Source organism: Podarcis cretensis (assembly GCF_951804945.1).
Source record: "Podarcis cretensis genome assembly, chromosome: 14".
NCBI lineage: Eukaryota > Metazoa > Chordata > Lepidosauria > Squamata > Lacertidae > Podarcis > Podarcis cretensis.
This window is the reverse complement of record NC_137183.1, coordinates 39958955-39983216: the sequence shown is the minus strand read 5'-3', so window position 1 is coordinate 39983216 and position 24262 is coordinate 39958955. Positions and strand designations below refer to the sequence as shown.

Sequence of the window (24262 nt, the reverse complement as noted above, 5' to 3'; positions counted from 1 at the left end):
CCCTGTCTCTTTAAAAATTTTAAATAATATACAAGCTTTAAGCTGTGTGCAACAAAGCCCAGCATTTAACCTCTTGGTTTCATAGCTCAAAAACAATGGGTATTCAATGCATTGGGTAAACAAGGTATTCAGCTAATGTTTGCTCAGAGTAGGCCTGTTGAAATGAACCACCATGACTAGCTTAGGTGTACGTTAAGTAAAAGTTAGCCTACTATGAAGAATTTGCATGGATTTCAATGTTGCACTATTACAATTGTTCCATCAGTGCCAACATTTATGCTTACCAAAGGGAATGTTCTTCCTTCTCCTCCCTCTGTGTGCTGTTCTGAGGCTTCTCATGACCCCCCACAGCTGATTTGGGGGGCATGGAGGGTGCAAGAGGAGGAGGAGCAGGGGTCAAAGTCTTGTTGCTCTAGTGCAGGCGTTCCCAAACTTTTTTCAAAGAGTACTTAATTCATTCCGGAGGTCCGTTCTTAAACTGAAACTGTTCTTAACCTGAGGTACCACTTTAGCTAGTGGGGCCTCCCTCTGCCGCTGCACCGCCGGAGCACTATTTCTGTTCTCATCCTGAAGCAAAGTTCTTAACCCGAGGTACTATTCTGGGTTAACGGAGTCTGTAACCTGAAGTATCTGTAGCCTGAAGCGTATGTATCCCGAGGTACCACTGTATTGCTTTTATATGCCACCTTTACTCCATTGAGCTCAAGGCTCAGTTGCTCCATGGCTCTCTCCCTCCACATTTAATCCCCACAACAACCCTGTGAGATGGTTTAGGCTGAGAGGCAGTGGCTGGCCCAAAGTCACCCACTGAGCTTCATGGCCAAGTGAGGATTTGATCCCTGGTCTCCCAGGTCCTGGCCCAACAACTGTAACCACTACGTCCCCCTGGTTCCCTCTCCACCACCCTGGCTCACAATTTGTGGTATACACAGAGCCAATGTGCACAGCCCTAGTATATTTCTCCTAGAAAGGCTACTTTGGCCAATAGTGTTAAGGGAAAGTTTTCAGACACATGCGCCAAAACTCTGCTTTCAGACTTTTCCTTATTACTGACACGGTTTAGTCTCTTGGGGGATTTCTCCAGCACTTTATTATTCATGTAGAAAAGTGCTGAAAGTGGTTTTTCTGCATAAATTATTCTCTCTCTTTTTCGATTCATCAAGCATGTTTTTTTACTCCCATGCTTAAATGGTCACTGCTCACTCATGCGCCAATGACAAGAGCAGAGGTAACGTACCTGGACTTGTTCATCACAGCTGGCTAGAAAGAGGACTATCTCAGGGACTCTGTGGAATTAGTTCAGCATTTGGATTGCATAAACAGGTCGACCTTTACTTGCAGCCATTAGAGTAACCCTGACCTTAAATGAGGTGGGGGAGAAGTTTTTCCTCTAGTTTGGACGAGAGTTTGAGGGGCTGCAAATTGGAGTAAAAATCTTCTGCCATTCAGAGGAAGAAGAGTAATCCTTTTGACTCTGCTGATACAGTTTTGTGATGTCACCATCTAAGGAAATATGATGGTTTTTGTGGTACTATAATAGCTTTTGTTTTAATAAATGTTAGAAAATTTTCAAAAATTTAACATATATACTTCAATACAAAATAAATTTGTCTTTTTCCGACTTCCCACCCCATTTTCCATGGTGTTTTAATTTCTCCCCCTCTGCTGCACAATACCTCCTATCTCTTATATCAACACATCCCTCTAATTCCTTCTGTTGCTCAAGTCCTGCTTGCGAGTTCATCATACTATAATATTTACTTAAATCGAAAAGGACTTCCTTTCTTCCACAAAGCAATCATCGTTAGATTCTCTTATTTTGGCTGTTAACTTTGCCAATTCTGCATAGTCCACAACCTCACTTATCCATTCTTCTTTGGATGGAAATACTTCTTCCTTCCATTTTTGTGTGTAGAGAATCCTGGCTGCTGTTGTTATTTACATAAATGACTTAATCATCTTTTTTGGAACTTCTGTCCCTATAATCCCTAAGAGAAAAGTTTCCAGTTGTTTTGTTATAATCACTTTAAACATCTTTTTTATCTTGTCATATGTCATGTCCCCCCAAACCCTCACTTTCTTACAAGTTAGGGTTGCCATACATGCAGAATTTCTTGGACATACCCAGAATACTGTGGTTGAAAGCAGTGTCCAGGCAAAAATTGGCAAGATGTCTGGGAAAATCCAGATATATGGCAAGGCATGTCGGCAGTGCTGTTTTTCATAAATAATAGTTCAAAATAGATCAGAAATGGCAATCAACAACACTGGTGTTCAGATTTTCACCCCGGACACAACCCTATCACAACCCTATTACAAGTCCACCACATATGAAAGAAAGTTCCATCAACCTGCTACATGGTACTATAATATGCTGGCTATACGACCTTTGATTGGCCAGATCACAAAAACAGCACACAGAAATACCTTCATTTTAGAGAACAAACCAAAAGAGCTTTCAAGAGGGTCAAGGAAAAGGAGGAAGACCAGAAACTAACGCAGTACTCTATCAATGGGCATTAGAAGATGCAGATTTAATATAAATTTGCTTTGTGAAGTTGGGGGAGGCAGATGCATATCTGAAAGAAGTACAGCAACGTTGCTGCAGTTCTTTTTCCTCTCGATATTTCTCCTGGAATATGGTCCTGAATTCCAGGCAAGCTACTTGCTTTCTGCCTGTGGAAGTTTGGCTAACGTGTGTATACACAGAGTGAGCAGTGGAAATAATGGAATGGAAGGCAAGACACCCCCCAAGAAATGGTGCTCTTTTCTTGTAAATAAAAAGGAAATATCCAAGCATAGCTCCAGGACAGATAATGCTGTCTGATGTTGTTTTGAAAAATGGGGAAGTCGAAGCAGCGCAGGGCTAATATATTCTGACCGTGTTTCCATCAACGCTGCTAGACTTGTAAAAAGAGACTTACGTTTCCTTGAAAATACTCAGCCAGGGACTGCAAACCTAATAGCAGAGTGGTATTTTCCCCCTTCCCTCCTCCAAATCTCTGTGTCAGACAGCAGTAAAATATTGAACTTTCAGCTTCCAGAAACGCCTGTAGGAGGAGGGAAAATAGATCAAGGGAGTCTTAGCCTTAGGGATATCTCTCCAGGTTTAATGCCGAAAAAGCAGGCTGCAAAGTACAGATTAATGCATCGTTTGTCACATCCAGAGGATGATACATTTAATGATTTCATGTATCTTCAGGTATCTTCAGGTTTACACGTAATGCTCGGCTAGGTGTTTTCCCTTTGATTCACCACCCTGGGCCATGGATCTCTCCCATCCAAGCGAGAAGCAGAAAGGAAACATCCACCACTATCAGAGCATAACAAGAGCTTTGCTGGATCAGGCCAAAGACCCAGCTAGCCCAGCCACCTGATCTCACATTGCTGATCCCAATTATAAGAAAGGAGGTTCCAACTAAACACTAGGGAGAACTTTCTGATGGTGAGAGCTGTCCAATAGTGGAACGGACTCCCTCAGAAGGTGGCAGACTCTCCTTCCTTGAAGGTTCTTAAACAGAGGTTGGATGGCCCTCTGTCCGGGATTCTTGAGCTGTGATCCCTGCGTTGCAAGGAGTTAGACCAGATGGCCCTTGAGATCCCTTCCAACTTGACAATTATATGATTCTACAAGAACTGGATTGGTCTTAGCTGTTATATTGCAAAGGTCAGTTGTGGGCCTCTCCATAAGAATACAGAAAGCCGCCTTGTACCAAGTTAGACCATTGGCCTGCCTAGCTCAGTATTGCCTCCACAAACTTTGAGCAGCTCTCCAGGGTTTCAGACAGGGGACATTCTGATGCTGGGGATTGAACCCAGGAGCTTCTGAATGCAAGGTAGATGCTGTACCACTGAGCTACAGCCCACTCGGAGGAACTGCCCTCATCAAAACAGAGTCTATGCCAAGTTATGGCACACTTAGAATTACTGCACTTCATCCATCTCACTTTTTTGCTTGTCAAGCAATCCTAAAGAATTTGGCAAGCACAGCCAGACTTACTGTCCGTCCCCCCATTTACTATCAATTGTCAGTGATTGTGAAAGGAGCAGAAAGAGAAGTTTGCAAATAGAGTAAAGCTTTGCAAACAGTTATTAAACACTGGTGTTAAGGAGAGGGGCTCTGAGCATGTCTTGATTAACCAATAGTTACTGGAAGCTTCAGTATAGACAAAAAAGGTACATCTTCATCCAGTACCTAGTTAAAGTTTGGCATTTGCTCCTACAAGTATATGAAAACAGACTTTCTCTTGTCTGCGTTGAAGCTTCCAACATTCATCTTCATTTGATATCCCCAAGTTCTAGACATCAACATAATTTCCAATTTGGGCAACTTAATTAAAGATTTCTTCTGGGTGGACTGAAAACCCCCCAGTATGGAATGATTTTTTCCTGTCATGGAAATGAAACAGATCCCCCAAGAAATCCCAGAATCCCATTGGGACTTGGGCACTCTAAGTCTACATGGCAGTAATGTTCCACATAGGATCACTTCTGGGAGAGGCAGTCTTAGTTCCTGGTGGGGGAAGATGATCCATCAAGGACTGGGTTCATGCAGAGTCATTGTGAAGAGGAAATGATTGTTAAACCACTCTGAAAAGTATAGCTCTGGGAAAAGAACAGGGGTCTCCTAACTGCTCTCAACTAACTACTAACTACTGCTCCTTAACTAACTACAGCTCCCAGAATTCTTTGAGGAAAGCAACGGCTCTTTAAAGTGGTATCAAAGTGCTTTAAATGTATGGCATAAGCATAACTTAAGGCTCAACACATTTCAGAGCAAGCAGGGAATTACTTCTGCACCCCCTACTCAGACTCAAATACAACGTTTACTTTACACTACTGATAATAAAGAACCTTACACATCAGAGGAAAGGAAAATGGAATTAGAAATGGATTTGGAGGATCTTCAAAGTTTTAATGGCTCATCCTGAGCAAAGATGTCTCAGGAATGCATTTTAAAGACATGAATATGGATAACCCAAGAGGTTGAGTGACAGGTTTAAACTTAAAGAAGATTTAAAGGTTAAAGATAATCTGTTTGTCAGACTTGTGGCTAGCTGATCTGACAACCACCTTTACTTACATGACAGAAAGATGTTAGCAGAACAGATACAATGGGAGAGACACTCTCCAGAGGGGTGAGTAACCCATCTCTGGTTGAGTTTGAGTTCTATTGGCTAAAGCCACAAATGTCCTTCATTGTGCACAGGTCTAGGTGTATGAGACATTGGTCAATTTATGCAAAGGTTGCCAACATGGTGCCCATCAGGATTTCTAAGCACTGGAGGATAGTCCATTAGGACAAAAAGGCCTTGTGTGTGTGTGTGTGTGTGTGTGTGTGTGTGTGTGTGTAGTGGTATACTTTTTTCTGTCCCACAAATCCTTCCAAAATCCATTTTAACATAGAGACAGTCCTGGATACAACAATCTCCTATTCTCTGGCCACTCATCCCTCTGCTTGTGTAGTTTTCCTTTCCCTCCTGTTATTATCTCAATCCGGCTAAGGCATTTAGCGTTAACTGATCTATCATTTGGGTAGACCCAGGAGCTGTTCTGAGTATGCACAGAGCTGTTTTCTTCAAAGCCACACCTCCAAACAAATCTGAGTATGGTTTTTTTGTGGGCAGGAGAAATGAGTGGTTGTTATTTTGAGAAGCTTGGTGCTTTTTTTATTAGTATTTGTTAACGGAGACATTACCAGAACATGGAATAAAGTGGTCATTTCTGCCCAAAAGGGGCTGTAATTCGCCAGCCAGCTAGAGCTGGAAAAATGAACTCCTAGTCACTGGGTGTCATCCACATTGTAGTTGTTGTTGTTGTTGCTATTTTATTTATACTCTGCTCATCTGACTGGGTTGCCCCAGCCACTCTGGGCGGCTGCCAATACATATAAAACATAATCAAACATAAAACATAAAAAACTTCCTTATACAGGGCTGCCTTCATATGTCTTCTAAAAGTTGTGTAGTTCTTTGCTTACTTGACATTTGCTGCGAGGGCATTTCACAGGGTGGACACCACTGCCAAGAAGACCCTCTACCTGGTTCCCTGTAATTTCACTTTTTGCAATGAGAGAACCACTAGAAAAAGCCTTGGACTGAATGATGGGGGTGGAAACGCTCCTTCAGGTACAGGCCCGAGGCCATTTAGGGCTTTCAGACTCCAGGGACAGTGTTGAGTCCAGGAGCACCAAAAAAGTCATGGTCCTGCTCAGGACAGACCATCTCCCCACCTCCTGGCCTTGAGAAAGTCAGGACACATAACACCTCTGTCTTTTCAGGATTTAGTTTCAGTTTTCATACTGATTTTGAAAATAAAGCAGCAGAATATTGTGGAAGGAACAGACATATGAATGAATACATGCAAAATTGACCCAAGATGGGAACAGATTGAGTCATCCATTCCTACGTGTAAATGTTTCTTGCACGGTTTTGGGGGTTTTTTAAGGCAAAGTATTCTATCAGTTCTTCTTTGGTAGTCAAATCTGCAAACTACTCTTAGGGAGGAAGGAAAAGCTACAGTGAGTATTAAAAGTAATATATTCAGTACAGAGAGTACTCTGTGTCAAGAAAAAAAAGCTCTTAGTTTGACAGCAAGGAAGCTTATGCTTTATGTTCAGAATAAAGTGTACAACTTCTGTGTATTGCTCTCTTACATTCTAGAAAAAAACATATTCCGTGGCTGATTTTATCGCACAGCTAATATTAGGGAGGGTTTTTGTGTGGAGAACATCGCCTGACTTTTTTTGCTTCAGAGCAGCGTTGACTGAAATGTCGTGTGAAATGAGCTCTGGGACCCAACAGATCCAAGCAACATAGTACAAGAGCCCTCATTTGCAGAAATTTGGAAATTTATTTCAGCCCTCAAGAACATTCAGTCCAAGAACATCCCAGCATCTTTCTCTTGGAAGGTTCCAGTGATATTAAGGGGCAAAATGGTTTTGCGAAGTATCCAGAGGGAGGGAGAAACAAAAGGAGTTGAGGGGTTGGGTCCGGACTTGCCATGGGACACAAACATGGCCCTCTAGCTGCTATGGTGGCTCATTTACCAGAAGTAATTTATTTAACATTAACTCTGGAAGTGTATAAAGTGGTACCTCTGGTTGCGAATGGGATCCATTCTGGAGGCCCGTTCACAACATGAAAAGAGTGCAACCTGAAGCGCTGTATCTGTGTAGGTGCGCGGCACGATTTGGCGCTTGTGCGCATGCGCGAAGAGCGATTTAGCATTTCTGTGCATGCGCGAGCAATGAAACCCGGAAGTAACCCTTTCCGGTACTTCCAGATCGCCGCGGGACGTAACCTGAAAGAATGTAACATGAAGCAAATGTAACATGAGGTATGACTGTACTTGATTCTCACCAAGCTAAGCCTCCTAGGGGGCTTTTGCCATTGCCATCTGACCCAAACCTATTGTAATGGTTCTAGGGGTTGCTCGTGCGTAAACTGGCGCCACACCTGGCTGGGTTGCCTGAGTGAACCTTTTCTGTCCGGACAGCCACTAGCCCGTGGCTGTCTCAATCGCTGGCAGAATCCGTCAGTGGGCGTTTCTTGAACTTCTTCCAGCAAAGAAGCTCTTTGACGCCTAGTCTCCGCCTACTCTCCCTGTGCAGAAGCCTTCTGCGCAAGGAGGGTGTGGGCAGCGGAGGACACGTGCTCTCCCCGCTGGTCCCCGGCGAGGAGTCATGGGACCGCCTCGCCAATTCCCCCATCTGCCCCCCTTATCCACTGGTGCGGCGCTGATTTCCTTCCCCAGAAGATGGGCTGCTTCTCCTCATCCCGGGATGCTCTCCAGAATCCCTCTGGAGCCCCAATGGCAGTTCCCTGACACCTATGTTTACTGTGAACTGGAACGCCTGCGACCTTGTTCCCATTCCCACAGGAAGACAAAACCCACTATTTTTCACCATTTAGGCTTTTCAGCTGTCGCCACTTTTAAGGAGAAGAAAAGCTCGCACACAATGGGCATGATGATTTCCATGGACCTTTTTTGTCGCCTGCAGAATAGAAACCTGAAACCACATATTTAGCACTTAGTGAAATTTCCACACTGATGTGACAAAACTGTCCTTGTGCTGCCGACGAGATCCATTAAGACGACGTCGGCTGTCACTGAGACAACAGGCTTTTCAGTCAGAAGGAGAGAGTTCCACTTCAGCAGAAACAAAAAAAGAACATTTAGTAAGGGAAACAAGTCCTGTGGTGTTATATGGAGAACTGAATGCTGATAGAAATATAAAATAGTACTTACTAAAGTATATAAATGTATAAATGCACTATACATTTAAAGCAGCAGCATACCACTTTAAACTGTCAGGGCTTCTCCCAAGGAATCCTGGGAAACATAGTTTGTTATGGGTTCTGAGAGTTATGAGGAGACCCTTATTCCCCTCACAGAGCTACAGTGTCTAGAGTGGTTTAACAGTGAATCTCTCTTTCCAAGCAACTCTGAGAAGTCCGATACCTTTTCTGGTGGGTGGCGTTGCGGCCAGGCATCAGGCCCCCTACAGTGGTTCAGTGGGCCACGTCACTGGTGTTGTGTGGGAGCCCGCGCTGTCCAATCAGTGCTGGCAGGAGGCATGGCTGCAGGAATTTTAATCTGTGGCATGGCTGGGGAGCCCTCCTCTTGAGCCCTGTGTACAGGTGTGTGGGTGTGTGCGTCCATACATATGTGTTTCCCAGACCAGGATACCAGGTGGCTTCCACAAATTAAAACAACACAGATAAAAGACAAAAAGCTAAAAACATATAAAAGATAATAGGTTTTTAAAAGTAAATTACTTTATTTAAATAGCAATTAAACTCTAATACAATATAAAAAAATCTATTAACATGCAGATAATAAAAACAGCACAGCGCTAGTAAAACCCTTTCCTTAAAAAAAAGAAAAAGAAAAGTCAGTTCCTCGGGGTTCCTAATGACTGAATGATTGACAAGGCTGGGATAGAACAGGCATATCAGTCCATACTAGAGGGGAGAGGGAGACATGGTGATGTGATACCTCTCAAGGAATTCAGATGACTGCAGCAAACAAGGAGATAATCGCCAGGATCAACGTAGGATCAAGCTAATTTGGTTACACTAATACACTGAAGCATCAAACGCCTTTGAAAGATTTTAGGATCTCCCTGGATTCATTATCCTTAAGCCTTTCCTTAAGCCACCAATCTAGACACACCCCATCTTCACCATTTTAATGGTGAGAGGTAAAGTGCATACTTCATTTCTGAAATGCTGAGAAATAATTGCATACTGGTCCCAAGGATGCTACAGGCGTCATAGGAGAGGTACCAGTTAGCTTGTGATGTCTTGGGTTTATTGTTGGGTTCCACCAAATATGTTCTATTTTACTTCCTTTTCTTTTATTGCTAAAATAGTGAATTAGGAGGGAGAGTGATATAAATATTTCATGGAAGAAGAAAAAAAATTCCACTCTCTCATTGAGTGACACCATCCCCATTAAAGTTTCTTTCACCTTTCTGGATTAGTTAGCTATGCAATTCCAACCAATCAGGAATCATGTAATACCTAGGATGCTGTCACAACACTGTGCAACCAATCAGATTTGGCAACGGGATGACACCACTGTTGCAAAGTCAAATGAAAATGAAGATACCACTTCTGGATTAGTTATGTGAGTCATCCCAGTCAATCAAGGATTGAATTGTGAATGGGACAGTATATCACAACTTTGTGTGTCATTCAGGTTTCACAGTTACTGATGGTAAATTAATACTACTATCATTTACTACATTTGTATATTGCCCTTCACCCGTAGACCTCAAAGTGGTTTACAACAATGAGAGAGATGGTCTGAATCCAAATTACACAATCTGCTTTCCCAGTGGATGAGAGATCGTGTGGTGAACAGAACACCACCACTATGGGATGAGATCACTTGAGGGCAAATGAACTCATTTGAGAAAGAATGAATGAGAGTGGACAATGTAAACTGGGAAACATCTTCACAAGGAGTGTCAGAATGGGGGGGGGCGGTCCTTTACATTTTGACACTATAGAAAATGCTCTGAGAAAATGGTAAGTCATTTTGACTCAACCATAGTTTATTGCATCCAAGCTCAGCTACCTGGTGTGGACTGTTTTGATGATTCGTCACATCACTAATGAGAGCAAAGTCTAGGTGCATCTTCACAATGCTTATTTTCATGGCACTGTTTTTTGGGGGGGAGGGTGGAAAGTAAAAGCCTTTTCACTCTTTCACAACTATTCACCACCACCACCCACAAAAAACCCTCCCCATTGGTGCTGGGGCAGGGAGCTTTTCACACTGACCAATCAATCCAGAGCCAGTTTGAAGTCTTCATCGTGATATTGGTTTCATAATTTTTGACCTGGCAACATATCGCAAATCATGCTCTGTGTGTGTGTGTGCTATGCAAAAATCTCAATGTGCCATGCTTCTCTCGATTCCTGTAGGCCCTGTTAACTCCGCTAGCTCAGGTCTCTCTTGCCTCCTGCAGGGAGCAGTGAATCATAAGAGCAGGATCCATCGGTATCTCACAGTGTTTAGCCCAGCCCTACTGACAACCATTTACTCTTACTTCTGCACCAGCAATCAGAGAGCATCCTCAAGCGCAACAGAATAGCCTGGAGTAAGTGTGATGGGCAGGCCACATAGCATACATCGCTTGGCTACCCAAATCCACAGCATCATTTCTCACCTCGCAGCATTCAATGCCATGAGTTTCTCCCTTACTCTATCAAATGATAGGCGCTCTACCTCCATTCTAGTAAACTAAAGGTAAAGGGACCCCTGACCTTTAGGTCCAGTCGTGGACGACTCTGGGGTTGTGTGCTCATCTCACTTTATTGGCCGAGGGAGCCAGCGTACAGCTTCCGGGTCATGTGGCCAGCATGACTAAGCCGCTTCTGGCGAACCAGAGCAGTGCATGGAAACGCCGTTTACCTTCCCGCCAGAGCGGTACCTATTTATCTACTTGCACTTTGACGTGCTTTCGAACGGCTAGGTTGGCAGGAGCAGGGACTGAGCAATGGGAGCTCACCCCGTTGCAGGGATTCAAACCGCCAACCTTCTGATCAGCAAGTCCTAGGCTCTGTGGTTTAACCCACAGCGCCACCCGCATCCCGGATCCACCTCCATTTTAATGATGCCCAAATGAGGGGGGTGGGAGTTTCTGGAACTCACTCCCTTCTTGATACATGCACCCCTCTTCTTTTCCCTTTATTTCAAAAAGGGGGAGACTTACAGGTCCAAATAAACTGCTATAGTCTGTCTTTGTTGCTGTTTCCACCAGCTCCAATGTTGCTCCCAAGCACATTGTAGAAGCACGCTGCCCTGGTGCCCGGGGATATACACATAGTATTACTGTAAGTGTGCCAGCATAAGCCTTGACAATTCTCTTTCAATCAGTGAATGTTCAGCCATTGTCAGTTTAGTTCTCTCCCCCCCATCCCCACCCTGGTGACAAGGACAGTTCGGAAAGCATAAAATATGTGCCATGTAGGGATATTGGCAGCTTTGATGGGTTTTGACAGTGTGCTTTTTTGCTATTTGTGTTTGAGATAGATGCCTTTAAAAAAGGACAAAAAAACCCAAAACCTTTTTTTAAGAAAAGAGGTGGAAAATTGGATTGGCAAGGCTAGCTTTGAACACCATTGTCTTTTGAGGTTGACACGTCACAGCTGCACACGGCATTACCAGTTGAAAATGGGGTTTGGAGGCATGCAGTGACGGTTGCCTTTCAGCGGTACATTCATCCCCAGGTAAACTCAGGCATCCACTGTATTGAGGCAGCTTTGAAATCAATTCATGTGCAGCAAAGAAAAAATGAAATTGGGGAAAGAAGAGCTCAAGCTGAGATGTTTATAATGCCTGGAGTAGTGGAGAGAGAGAGAGAGAGAGAGAGAGAGAGAGAGAGAGAGAGAGAGAGGAGTCACTTAAAGTTCTGACCCAGCCATCATGGGATGAGGTTGTTGTTGTTGTTGTTGTTTAGTCGTTTAATCGTGTCCGACTCTTCGCGACCCCATGGACCAGAGCATGCCAGGCACTCTTGTCTTCCACTGCCTCCCGCAGTTTTGTCAAACTCATGCTGGTAGCTTCAAGAACACTGTCCAACCATCTCATCCTCTGTCGTCCCCTTCTCCTTCTGCCCTCCATCTTTCCCAACATCAGGGTCTTTTCCAGGGAGTCTTCTCTTCTCATGAGGTGGCCAAAGTATTGGAGCCTCAGCTTCAGGATCTTGGGATGAAGTAGGAACCACCTTATATTACACCAGAGAATTTGGTTGAGAATTCTCACAGGAGATGGCTGTTCAGATCTGTCAAACCAAGTCTTTTTCACGGACTGAACCTGGGACCATAAGCATGGAAAGCATGTGCTCTCCAACTCAGCTAGGGACCCTCCCCAGATCCACCAACTGCAGGGATTCAGTGACATCCATGTGGGCAATGCTATAGGTACAGTTTCTCATAACGCTCTAGAGGTCTGGGGTGGGAGAGGCAAATTTCTCATTTTCCCATCCTTAAACCCACACCTTGCTAAGGGAGCAAGGTGTTCTTTGGGAATCTGGCTGGCAAACAAGCAGGCACTTTAACAGGCTTTATGTGTTTGATAAGTATGTAGCAGAAAACAAAGGAAAGCAGATCTTTTACAGCCTTTGGAGTTGCTGGGAAATCTTCTCCTTAGCAACGTTACCAAAGTCCTGATAGTCAAGTTATCTCCTCTCACTCTTCCTGTCTCTTAAGGTCTGTGTTGGGACCTCCACTAAGCAAGGGCTCTACTTGGCTTTATATATTGTTTCTAATGTCTTAGAATGAAATCAGCACACTTTCCACTGTCCTGACTGCAAAGCCAATGGGTGACTTCAAAGGACTGGCTAATAGTTGAGGGAGATAGGTCATTGGTCCTGTGCTAATCTCTTGCACCCAAAAAACCTAACTGCTGTCCAGTGTCACATTTGATTGCCTTAAGGGAAGCTCACTGCCCCTATTACTGTACTCATGCTGTGGTCTTTACAGAAATGCACAGCTCTTATTCATGATATAATACATTTCTATAGCCAGTTAATTAGACAAGGAGTCTAATTAAGTCGTTTCAGGCCTCTAAATAAACTCTACAAAAGGCACCAAAAAGATGACCTGTTGGAGGTCATGATAGTAATATTCTTCCACGTGTTTCCCATACTGTTCAGTGTTCCACATTTCTGCATTAGTTTATGATTTTCCCCCCTTTTAGATGTCCTCATGCAAATTCATCCACGTTTTAGTGTCAATTTCTCCTAATAGGCAAAGTTTTGTATGCCATTTCCCCTGATGTATACACATTTTTGTGAAACAATTTCTCCTGTCTCATTGGAAAACCATAGAAATATATATGGACAAATGTAATGCTGTTTTGTATGTTATTTTCACTAATATCTGCATGTTTATGTGCACAGTACCCTAGCACTTTCCTTGGCAGTGCATGGCAAAAGTCAGAGAAGGCTGGCTGTGTTTCAGTTGCATATTCTCTGGCAGGTTCATCTTTCAATTCAAACTGAGTTGAATTTCTCTCCCATCCGTAAGTCCAGCTCAGATGGTTTCAGAGAGGGGAAATCCTGTAGCAGGCAAGGATGTAGTCCTCCACTTCATTCATAATGTAATGCATTACTTTGGGCAGATACCCAAATTATGCAATCCCCCCTTTCAGAGGAGGTATAAAAACATGTTTTGAAGTCATCCACCTGCATGCATTGAACACTGCAAAAGTCTCGATTCAATCATGCGTATAATCATATCAAGGCTTCCTTCTGGGGGAAAAAGTGTTTTATCAATGTGTACTTGCCCATTGGCATCACAGAGTGAAGATGCAAATAAACCAGAAAGTGCAGGTCCATATTTCAGAATAAATTCTATACGTTCTCTCCAGTATACCCAGAGAACTGTGAAGGAGTGAGGTGGAGGGGAGGGAATCTATTCATTCCTAGTAGAAGAGAAGAGTGCTCTGTCTCAGCATGCTTGGCTTGGACATGCTGAGAGACCACACCTTCAGATAGAGTATTTTCTTTCCTGGAAACTGGCTCTGAAGCCTCATGTTAGAGAGTTGGATGAAGGCTGGAGAGACCCAGGTTCAAATTCCCACTCAGGCACGAAGCTCATTAGGTGACGTTGAGCCAATTGGCCAAAACTACCTGACAGGAGTTTAGCAAAGAGAAAGTTCTGGGAGAAGAACCAGGTATGTTGTATTATGCGACTTGGAAGAAAGGTGGGAGATTGAGTAAGGAAACAAGAGAAGCTAATTGCAGACAGGGTGTGGGGCCACTGAAGTTGGGGGGATGGTGGGGGGGTGAAACACACCTTCCCTCTGCGCTATTGTTTCCATCAAACTCAGAGCACTCCCATATGCATGCACACAGCTTCTTTAAAGAGTAAAATGAAATGCCAGGAGGCCCCAACACATATCTAAGTATTTGTGAAAAATATGAAAATTGCAGGGACGTGGGAGGAGCTGTGGTTAAACCACAGAGCCTAGGGCTTGCCGATCAGAAGGTTGGCGGTTTGAATCCCCGCAACGGGGTGAGCTCCCGTTGCTCAGTCCCTGCTCCTGCCAACCTAGCAGTTCGAAAGCACGTAAAGTGCAAGTAGATAAATAGGTACCACTCCAGTGGGAAGGTAAACAGCGTTTTCGTGCGCTGCTCTGGTTTGCCAGAAGCGGCTTAGTCATGCTGGCCACATGACCCAGAAGCTGTACGCTGGCTCCCTCGGCCAATAAAGCAAGATGAGCGCCGCAACCCCAGAGTTGGCCACGACTGGACCTAATGGTCAGGGGTCCCTTTACCTTTTATGAAAATTGCAAAGAAGCCAAGATGAAGCAGCAGTCCTTTGAAAAATTGTAGCAGAGCGATCATAGCACAAAACATCAGTGGGAACGTCTTAAGCACAATGATGCCACTCCCAGTCTAATCTCAGTCCAAAATCCACTCCATTTCAACCCCCCACAAAAGGCCAAAAGTATGGTGCAGGAGATCAGTAATTGGCATTGTGTCTACCTTAGAACCAAGTACTGACCCAGATAAACCAGCACAATAGGAAAAACCAGCAGAGAGGATCCCACCAAATCCAATCTGGAGAGTTGGGAGAACCCCTAGAACAGCATATGGGGTAGAGGTGGGGTGGATTGTTCTGTCTGGGAAGCAGAAATGCTGACAGAACATTCAGAAAAGTGTGACATTGAATTCCTCCCTGCGTCTTTATGGAGCATTTTCCATCCCCAGCCCCTATTTTTCCACCCGAGCTAAGTGATTCTCCCAATTCGCCAGTTTCCTGCTACTGGTTCCGTACCACTCCAGGAAAACCTCTTTTGATTTAATTAGCTGCAACGTTAATGGGGGTGGAAAACAAAGTACTCTAATGACGCTTGCAGTGCTAAATCATTTATGGGAGATATGGTAATAAAACTCTTTCAAAACATGGCACAAAAGACAGAATACCTTTCCCCCGCTTTTAATCAGAAAAGAAATCCCTACGTTTCTCCTATCAGAAGGCAATTTCCACCCCCTGAGGAGCTGCTTGACCAAGGTCCTGATTTTGTCTCTTGCCAAAAAAAAAAAGAAAAGCTGTTTTTTCAGTTAACATGCTGGACATTTTTTGCATTTTTTGCCCTATGTACTTCTAGAACTGAGTCCAAACAGGCTCTTGAAGGTACTACAGAATCTAAAAACGTAAATGTAAGCATGACATTAAAAAATGATTAATTAAAATGCAAAAATCCATAAAATACTAATACAGTGGACACTTGGGTTGTGAACATGATTTGTGTGGGAGGCACACTTGCAACCCACAGCTGCACGTCTGCGCAAGCACGGGTCACGATTCGGTGCTTCTGCACATGCACAAAGTGCGATGTGTGCATGCGCAAGCACCAAAACCCGGAAATAACCTGTTCTGGTACTTCCGGGTTCAGCACTGTGTGCAACCCGAAAGCACACAACCTGAGGTGTCTGTAACCCGAGGTAATGCAAATCCATAAAATACTAGTAAAGCAGTTTCACTGTCCCAGTGGTGAACAGGAAGACTAATGGGTGAGGATTGTAGTTCAGTGGCAGAGCCTATAATCTGCATACAGAAAGTCACAGGTTCAGTGCCCATGACCCCTCAGCACCCCTCGCAGTCATAGCAGTGGCCTTGCAAACAGGCCCCACCCATTGTGGCTTCCCACTCACCACTTCTTTATGGGATACCAATCAACTGAGTAGTGGGGAAACAGTGAAAATCTTTCTCAGGGGCATTCAAGCGACCCGGATCTTGTTTTCAGAGAAACAGGAAGTGGTGCCATATTGAGTGGGAGGGGAAATGGGTCTGAACTCAGAGGGATGCAGGGGTCTGAACTTCCAGTAACATGTTGGAATGGTGTACTGAAGGAAAGGCTCTCTGGGAATTTGGGGTTCTGCATGAAAAAGTGAGAAGCTGTGATGGCTTCAGGGTTTTTGTGTCAAACCCAGTATTTTCACGGCAGTTGGCTCACCTTTGAAATTTGCACTTCTCCAAATTATGCAGTTGCCGTTTTCCAACCAAGAAATGTGTACTCTAATGGGGAAAGTGTGCTTAAAAATTCAGAAACTCATGAAAATGACATCGTGAGATTTATTTACTTATACCAATATATATTCTTTGCTATCTTTTTTTTAAAAAAAAAAATTCAGAATGGCTACAACTAATATATTATATTGGGGGGAGGATGTGTGTATGGGGTTACAGCCCTTGAATGCAGAAATGCTCCTCAGCCTTCCCTTGAAAGGAGCTCATCTCCTTTTTATTGGCTAAAGTTATATATATTGGGGTCAGTTCCACACACACCCCATGTCTGTATTGCTTGGCCAAACTTAAAAGCTTTAGCAGATGGTAATTCCTCACTGATAGGTTCCAGATCTCCAAAAGGAGGCAGCAATGAAGGCTGACAAGAGCCCTATAAGATGCGATCTCAGATCCTGTTTGGAAATTGGAACAGGCCATTATCTACATTCCATGTTTTAATTAAAAAGAGAAGACATCCCTTTAACTACACCTGCATGTTATATAAAGCACTCAGGCGCCAATTAAGAAGGAGACAGATGGAGACAGGTAAGGCATGTAGAGCGTAATTTTACAACATGGGCTCCTTCAAAAGCAATTTAAATTCACCTGGAGGAGGAAAAGCATCTCTTTAAGGAAGGGAACATATTATGGCACCAAAAAGAAACTCTGAGCACGCAGCTGTTAAACACCTAATGTCCTTGATGCAAGCCTAGCAACTCACATGGCAATAATTGCCCATGAAATTCACCATGGGCAAAGTCCCAACTGGAGAATTTTGGAGCACTTAAGTACTCCTGGAGTCTTACTTATCTGCAGATGGACAGTATTTTAAGAGCTGATTCCTCATGCTACATTTTAAACTCATGTCTGCAAGCCCACAAGTCATTATATGACTTGAATTACAAGCAGTTTCCAGAAATGATACCTTAGTGTAGCAGGAAGTGCCGTTGTTAGCCATTCATTCTCAGAATCTGAACCATATCCTATCCATCACAAATATATATATATTTAAATATTTTATTGGGACGCAGGTGGCGCTGTGGGTTAAAGCCTCAGCGCCTAGGGCTTGCCGATCGAAAGGTCGGCGGTTCGAATCCCTGCGGCGGGGTGCGCTCCCGCTGCTCGGTCCCAGCGCCTGCCAACCTAGCAGTTCGAAAGCACCTCCGGGTGCAAGTAGATAAATAGGGACCGCTTACCAGCGGGAAGGTAAACGGCGTTTCCGTGTGCGGCTCTGGCTCGCCAGAGCTGCGATGTCACTCTGGCCACGTGACCCGGAAGTGTCTCCGGACAGCGCTGGCCCCTGGCCTCTTAAGTGAGATGGGCGCACAACCCCAGAGTCTGTCAAGACTGGCCCGTACGGGCAGGGGTACCTTTACCTTTACCTAAATATTTTATTAGTTGAATATAAGAACAACATACAAGCAAATACAAGCAATCAAATACAGTTGTCCCCTACCCCCCAAAAAAAAAACCAGCCCCAACTACATCCAGGTAATTACATTAGTAATATAATCAAATAAAAAATTATTTCTACAGTTGCTGGTTTAAAAAATAACATTCCACATGCTCCTGTGTGTCTTAGGTGGTTTAAATGCATGTTCTTTCTTTGATGCATATGTAATAAAGGAGGACCACATTGTGTAAAAGTTATGTCATTTCTCATGTTGTTTTCTTTCACGTACCCTTTCTGTTAACTTTTCCATCAAAATTAATTCCCAGACATAAGCATAAAGGTAAGGGACCCCTGACCTTTAGGTCCAGTCGTGGCCAACTCTGGGGATGCGGTGCTCATCTCGCTTTACTGGCCAAGGGAGCCGGCATACAGCTTCTGGGTCATGTGGCCAGCATGACTAAGCCACTTCTGGTGAACCAGAGCAGCACACGGAAACGCCATTTACCTTCCCGCCAGAGCGGTACCTATTTAGCTACTTGCACTTTAACGTGCTTTCGAACTGCTAGGTTGGCAGGAGCAGGGACTGAGCAACGGGAGCTCACCCCGTCATGGGGATTTGAACCGCCGACCTTCTGATCGGCAAGTCCTAGGTTCTGTGGTTTAACCCACAGCGCCACCCGCCTCCCAGACATAAGCATACTAAACTTCATATATTGCGAAAACAGAATGCTGGTCTAGATGGGCCTTTGGCCTGATCCAGCAGGGCTCTGCATATGTTCAGCATGGCCAATGTTCAGGGGAGATGGGAATTGCAGTCCAAGAACATCTGGCAGGCCACAGGTTCTCTATCTATAATATACTGGATCCAGGGCTGGAGGTTCTGTATAACCAGCATGACAATCAGTCAGAGAGGTAGAGGAGGAATTCAGATCATTTTTGCACTTTAATACAAATCAACCCAATCTGCACATCCAGAAACAATATGAAAGCCAATCCTTTGAATTAGCCCTACTCTAAATTTGCAATGCAATAAATGATGTGCATAAAAATTCATGTGAGTGAAAATTTCAAATGAAAACACAGTATATTGGGGGAAGCTGCTTGCAAAAAAAAGTCTTTAAGTATAGGGAAAACGACACATAAAAAATGTGTGTATTTGGCAAAAGGCTGCATTTTAAAATGCTGATACATTTTAAATTTTATTTTAAAAACCACAAACTGAAGGAGGAACGGAGTGAACTGGCCTTCAGGTCAGAAGAATGAAAGAAAGATTGAAAGTGAAATTGACAGATTTGTGCGTCCCTAGTAGTCAACGATTCCATTCTTCTTTCAGCAGAATGGCTCCCTTTCAAAAGTGGGAAATGAAACACAATGCGCAGATCTTTGAAAAGGGCCCATTCATAAGAGCCAAGGACTTTGGCTTTCTGAATAGCAAACTAGGTGAAAGAGCCCAGTCTGTTGTAGCTGCTGTTTTTGAATGGGGAACAATGTGTGATCTGGCATGTGTTTGCAACAAGAACGTAGAACAATTTGGAAACTGCAAACATCTTTTCATTGCAATCATTGTATAATCTGTCTTTGCAGCTTAGTATCCCAAACATGAGAAATATCCCAAACTGGAACCAGAGTGGGTTTATTTGATTAATTGACTGAACACGCATATCTTTCCAAATGAAGATACATTAATTCTCAAGGGGAAAAGACCTTCGGTTGGCATGGGGGATGCTGTGGTCCTCCAGTTGTTGTTGCAATCCAGGTTCCGTTAGTCCCAACCAGTCTGCTCCATCTTCAGAGGTGATGGGAATAAGAACCCAACTAAATCTGAAGGGTCACATATTTCCCACCCTACCCATATTTTAGATGATTCCCACACATATTGCAGCAGGCGGCCTCTTAGAGTAATGCCGATTTCTTGAGTCCAACTCAGATTCCAAATGCTGCTGATTCACAGGAGGCAAGATTTTCTCCTGGTCTTGCTGTTGTGCTCTTGTCAAGCTTTCCACGAGCATCTGACCAGTCACTGTAAGAACTGGAGGCTAGACCAGAAAGGCCACTGGTTTGATCCAGCAGCCTTGTCTTATGTACATAGAACCCATCTCTCTATGACTAAGGGTGGGGGAGCCTCTTCAAAGATGATACCTACAATCCAGAGTTTGTGTAAATACTTGCTTATTTATTTATTTGCTGTTATTAGCTATTTACTGGCTTCATAAAACATGATCTCTAGGTGCCATGCAAAACAAAACCTTCACAATGGTGCAATTTTTAAACTCCAAAATGAATTTTTAAAAATTCTTTTTTAAAAAAATCTGGGTGAACCTCAGGACATTTGACAACATGCATACATGGAGAAAAGCTGTAATGGTTCCTAAGGGGGTTGCTCGTGCGTAAGCAGGTGCCTATCTTCCCTGGCTGGGCTGCCAAAGTGAACCTCCTCTGTCCAGACAGCCACTCGCCCGTGGCTGACTCAATCGCTGGCAGAATCCGTGAGTGGGCGTTTCTTAAACTTCTTCCAGCAAAGAAGTTCTTTGACACCTAGTCTCTGCCTACCCTCTCTGCACGGAAGCCTCCTGCGCAGGGAGGGCGTGGGCAACGGAGGACCTCTAGTCTCTCCGCTGGTCCCAGGCAAGGAGTCATGGGATCGCCTTGCCACTTCCCCCACCAGCCCCCCTTCTCCACTGGTGCTATGCTGATTCTCTTCCCCAGAAGATGGGCTGCTCCTCCCGATCCCTGGACGCTCTCTGGAATCCGTCTGGCTTTTGCTCCCCCCCCTCCAGTACTGCTGGCAGTTCCCTGACAAAAGCTTACCTTAATATTGTAGTTATAATCTGCCTCTCCAGTTGATCCTTCCCAAGAGGGGAATTGTAAAATATAAAAAACAATAAAAGCCACCTTATTATACTGTTTTTTATTATTAATTGAGAAGCAAGATTAAAAATAACCTTTTTGGAAGAGTCTAATTTTTCATATTTACTTCTCTTTCCTATTTTGGCAGCTGAATTGAAAAATCTGTACCTAATTGGATTTATGATGCACAAATATCTGTAGGTGATACCCAAAATACTAATGCATGAAGTGGGTTTGTGAAGAGATCTAGGGGGACCAAGCAACTTTTATGAAGCATAGCATATATATTTTTACTTCTTATAGAAACAATATTGAAATGTAATACCTGCCATCAAAGGCTGTAATACACATCAGAACCTGTAGAAAATTGAAATTAAGGGTGGTCTTCATCTAAGTTCCACTCAGATTCATTGAATTTAATGAACTTATCATGTCCAATAGCTTCAAAAGGTCTACTCTGAGTAGGGCTGGCATTGGATACATCCCACTGCTTTTTTATAGTAGATCATGTGGTTATTTGTTGTTTTCCTTCTGTCAGGTATCAGCTATGATATATAATATTTCACTTTTGTGTCTTCTCCTTGTTTACAAATAGCCATCCAAATCACCCATGACATATGTGAAATCATAAATAATCATAATAAAGGTAAAGGTAAAGGTACCCCTGCCCGTACGGGCCAGTCTTGACAGACTCTGGGGTTGTGCGCCCATCTCACTTAAGAGGCCAGGGGCCAGCGCTGTCCGGAGACACTTCCGGGTTACGTGGCCAGCGTGACATCGCTGCTCTGGCGAGCCAGAGCCACACACGGAAACGCCGTTTACCTTCCCGCTGGTAAGCGGTCCCTATTTATCTACTTGCACCCGGAGGTGCTTTCGAACTGCTAGGTTGGCAGGCGCTGGGACCGAGCAGCGGGAGCGCACCCCGCCGCAGGGATTCGAACCGCCGACCTTTCGATCGGCAAGCCCTAGGCGCTGAGGCTTTAACCCACAGCGCCACCTGCGTCCCTTAAATAATCATAATAATGCTATGTAATTGTTCATTATATTGAAAATCATTATGTTTTAAAACCTAATAAAAAAATAAAACAAATGCCAGGACAAAATCCAGAAAACTAGCAACCATTAAATACATTAGTGTCCCAGGAAGACGTGTAGGACTGTATGAATTGTTGGAGCACCACGAAAGAAAGCAATGTCTGCTGTGCTAAGATTTTACAGATCTCTTTAAGGAAAGGATAGGGAACCTGTGGCCTTCTAGATCTTGTGGAACTACAACTCCCAGCATCCCTGACTATTGGCCATGCTAGTTGGGGCTGATGGGCAATGGAGTCCACCACCGCCATCTGGAAGACCACAGTTTCCTCATCCCTTCTGTAAGGGAAAAATCACTGTATTTTTATTTTGATAAGCGCTATTTATGAAGACAGTCTTATTCCCATCTGGAAGCGTATCTTATTTTTAACCAATGTTGTAGTCTTTTTATACAGTGTCGTCTGTCGAATGCATGTTTTACCGTATTGGCCCGAATATAAGCCACACTTTTCCCTCCCCAAAAAATTCTGACCGCGAAAAGTACGGCTTAAATTTGCAACCTTACAAAAATTGGCTTTTACGATATTGCTGTAGAGTTTTCTTCTACATTTGCCACTTATGGGTATGAGTGCCTGTGGAATTATAAGGGAGCGGCTTATATTTGGGTATTCCCTCCCCCCCCCCTTGAATTTTAAAGGTGCGGCTTATTTGTGGGTGCTGCTTATATTCGGATCAGTATGGTATTTCAAAGGTTGTTGGGTTTTCCCCCCTGACTCTTAGCTGACGTTGCTTTCCCTTTCCTTTTTCTTTAACCAGCTGACAAGGTCAATGATGACTTCTACTCCAAACGGCGCCATCTCTCAGAGCTCGCTGCAAAGGGGAACCTGCCCCTCCACCCGGTGCATATGGAGGACGACCGCCCCCACATCCTCGAGGGCGGCACCATGAAACACAACGGGCAGAAGTCGAAAGCCTCTAAGCCACACATGCACCCTTTAGCGTACAAAACCTGGGACCCTAGCGACCAGTCCCTCCGAAGGCATGCCTATGCGACCAAAGGGAGGAACCTCGCAGGCGATCCGGTGGGGAGTGATCCACTCACGACGCGGAGTCAGCATTACTTACCCACACAGCCATACTTCATCACCAACAGCAAGACAGAAGTGACTGTTTGAGACCAACTTTCTTCTTACTCTTTTTTTTTTATTAAAAAAACAACAAGGGGGAAAAACACAGACACAACTGGAAGAGATAAGATCAAAAGCTCGGAACAAGGAGAGGTGGACATTCCTGGTGGAGGGGAGGTGGCGGTTCCTGGTGAAGGTAGCCAGCTATGAGCCGAAGATTGGGTTAGCGCTATATAGCAATATACACCGAAGGTTGTTTGAACTCCATTTGTATTTTACACTGGAAACCAACCCCTTGGGACTGAACCTTTCTTTCTTTCTTTCTTTCTTTCTTTCTTTCTTTCTTTCTTTCTTTCTTTCTACTCCAAATTCAAATCCATGATGAGAAGTAGCACAATCTAGAGACACCATCCATCAGCTTAAGAACTTTTTCTGCAACGTCCCTGCCTTGGGCTAGATGGGCATCAACGCAAAACGATCCATCAGGGTGGGAGGGACATTGTGAAGTTCGGGGCTTTCTTTTGTACAAATTTTAAGATCTGTGGAGAAGAAGGGGAAGCTGAAACAACAAGCAAACGCCTGGATAGAAATCCTTACGTTTTAGTGTTTCCTTTTCTTTTCTTTTTGTACCGTCACTAAAGAAGCAAGCAAGCAAGCAAAAAATATCTATATACATACGAAACATAAGAAAAGACTCACGCGAAACCTGTGAAGACTGTTACAGTGACAAGCATATGGAGACTTTCTAGGAAGTGGAAAGCTCACACGAGAGATGATTTTAGCCCCCACTTTTATGTCTTACATTTTTCAGGACTTTTCAGGGGGTGGGGGGTAGGGCCAGAAAAAGCAGGATGTTGGTGGGGATTCTTCACCCCAGTCTAAGCTGCCCTATCTGTGGGCAATGAATAAAGCCAGTTGCTCTTCAGCCAGGTCCAAATTTTTCTTACCCTGATTCCCTCTCCTCCTTTTCCTGTTACTTTGGACTGAAGATAAATAAGCGTGGGTGGTGCCTTTACTGTATTGCTAACGTTTAATGATCGTCTTGTTTTTAAAGTGAAACCTGTACCAACTTACGATTCTTTCCTCATGTGTGGGACTCAACCAATCAGGTGTCCTTCCGTCCATTTTGCTGCCAAGAGAGAACATGTTTTACTGATGTGTCGTGTTTTTGCCAGGCCAGAAGTTGCTCTCCTGGCCTGCCTCTTCGCCTATTGAAACAATCTCTCCCTGCCTCAAATCTCCCCAGTATGAAGATTACTAATGTGGTATCTTCTCAAAGATGCTGAACTTCAGTTCTTATCAGCCTCAGCCCAGCATGGTGGATATTCGGG

General features: G+C 44.0%; 1 protein-coding gene across 1 annotated transcript in view; it reads left to right on the top strand.

The window, feature by feature from the left end:
* Window positions 1-23586, top strand: part of SHISA9 (shisa family member 9) — a 235357-nt gene extending 211771 nt beyond the window's left edge. Inside the window, exon 4 of the mRNA XM_079952416.1 lies at window positions 22621-23586. Coding sequence (XP_079808542.1) covers window positions 22621-22979 — 359 coding nt within the window. The 3' untranslated portion in view covers window positions 22980-23586. The remainder of the gene's footprint in view (window positions 1-22620) is intronic.
* The last annotated feature ends 676 nt before the right edge of the window (window positions 23587-24262 follow it).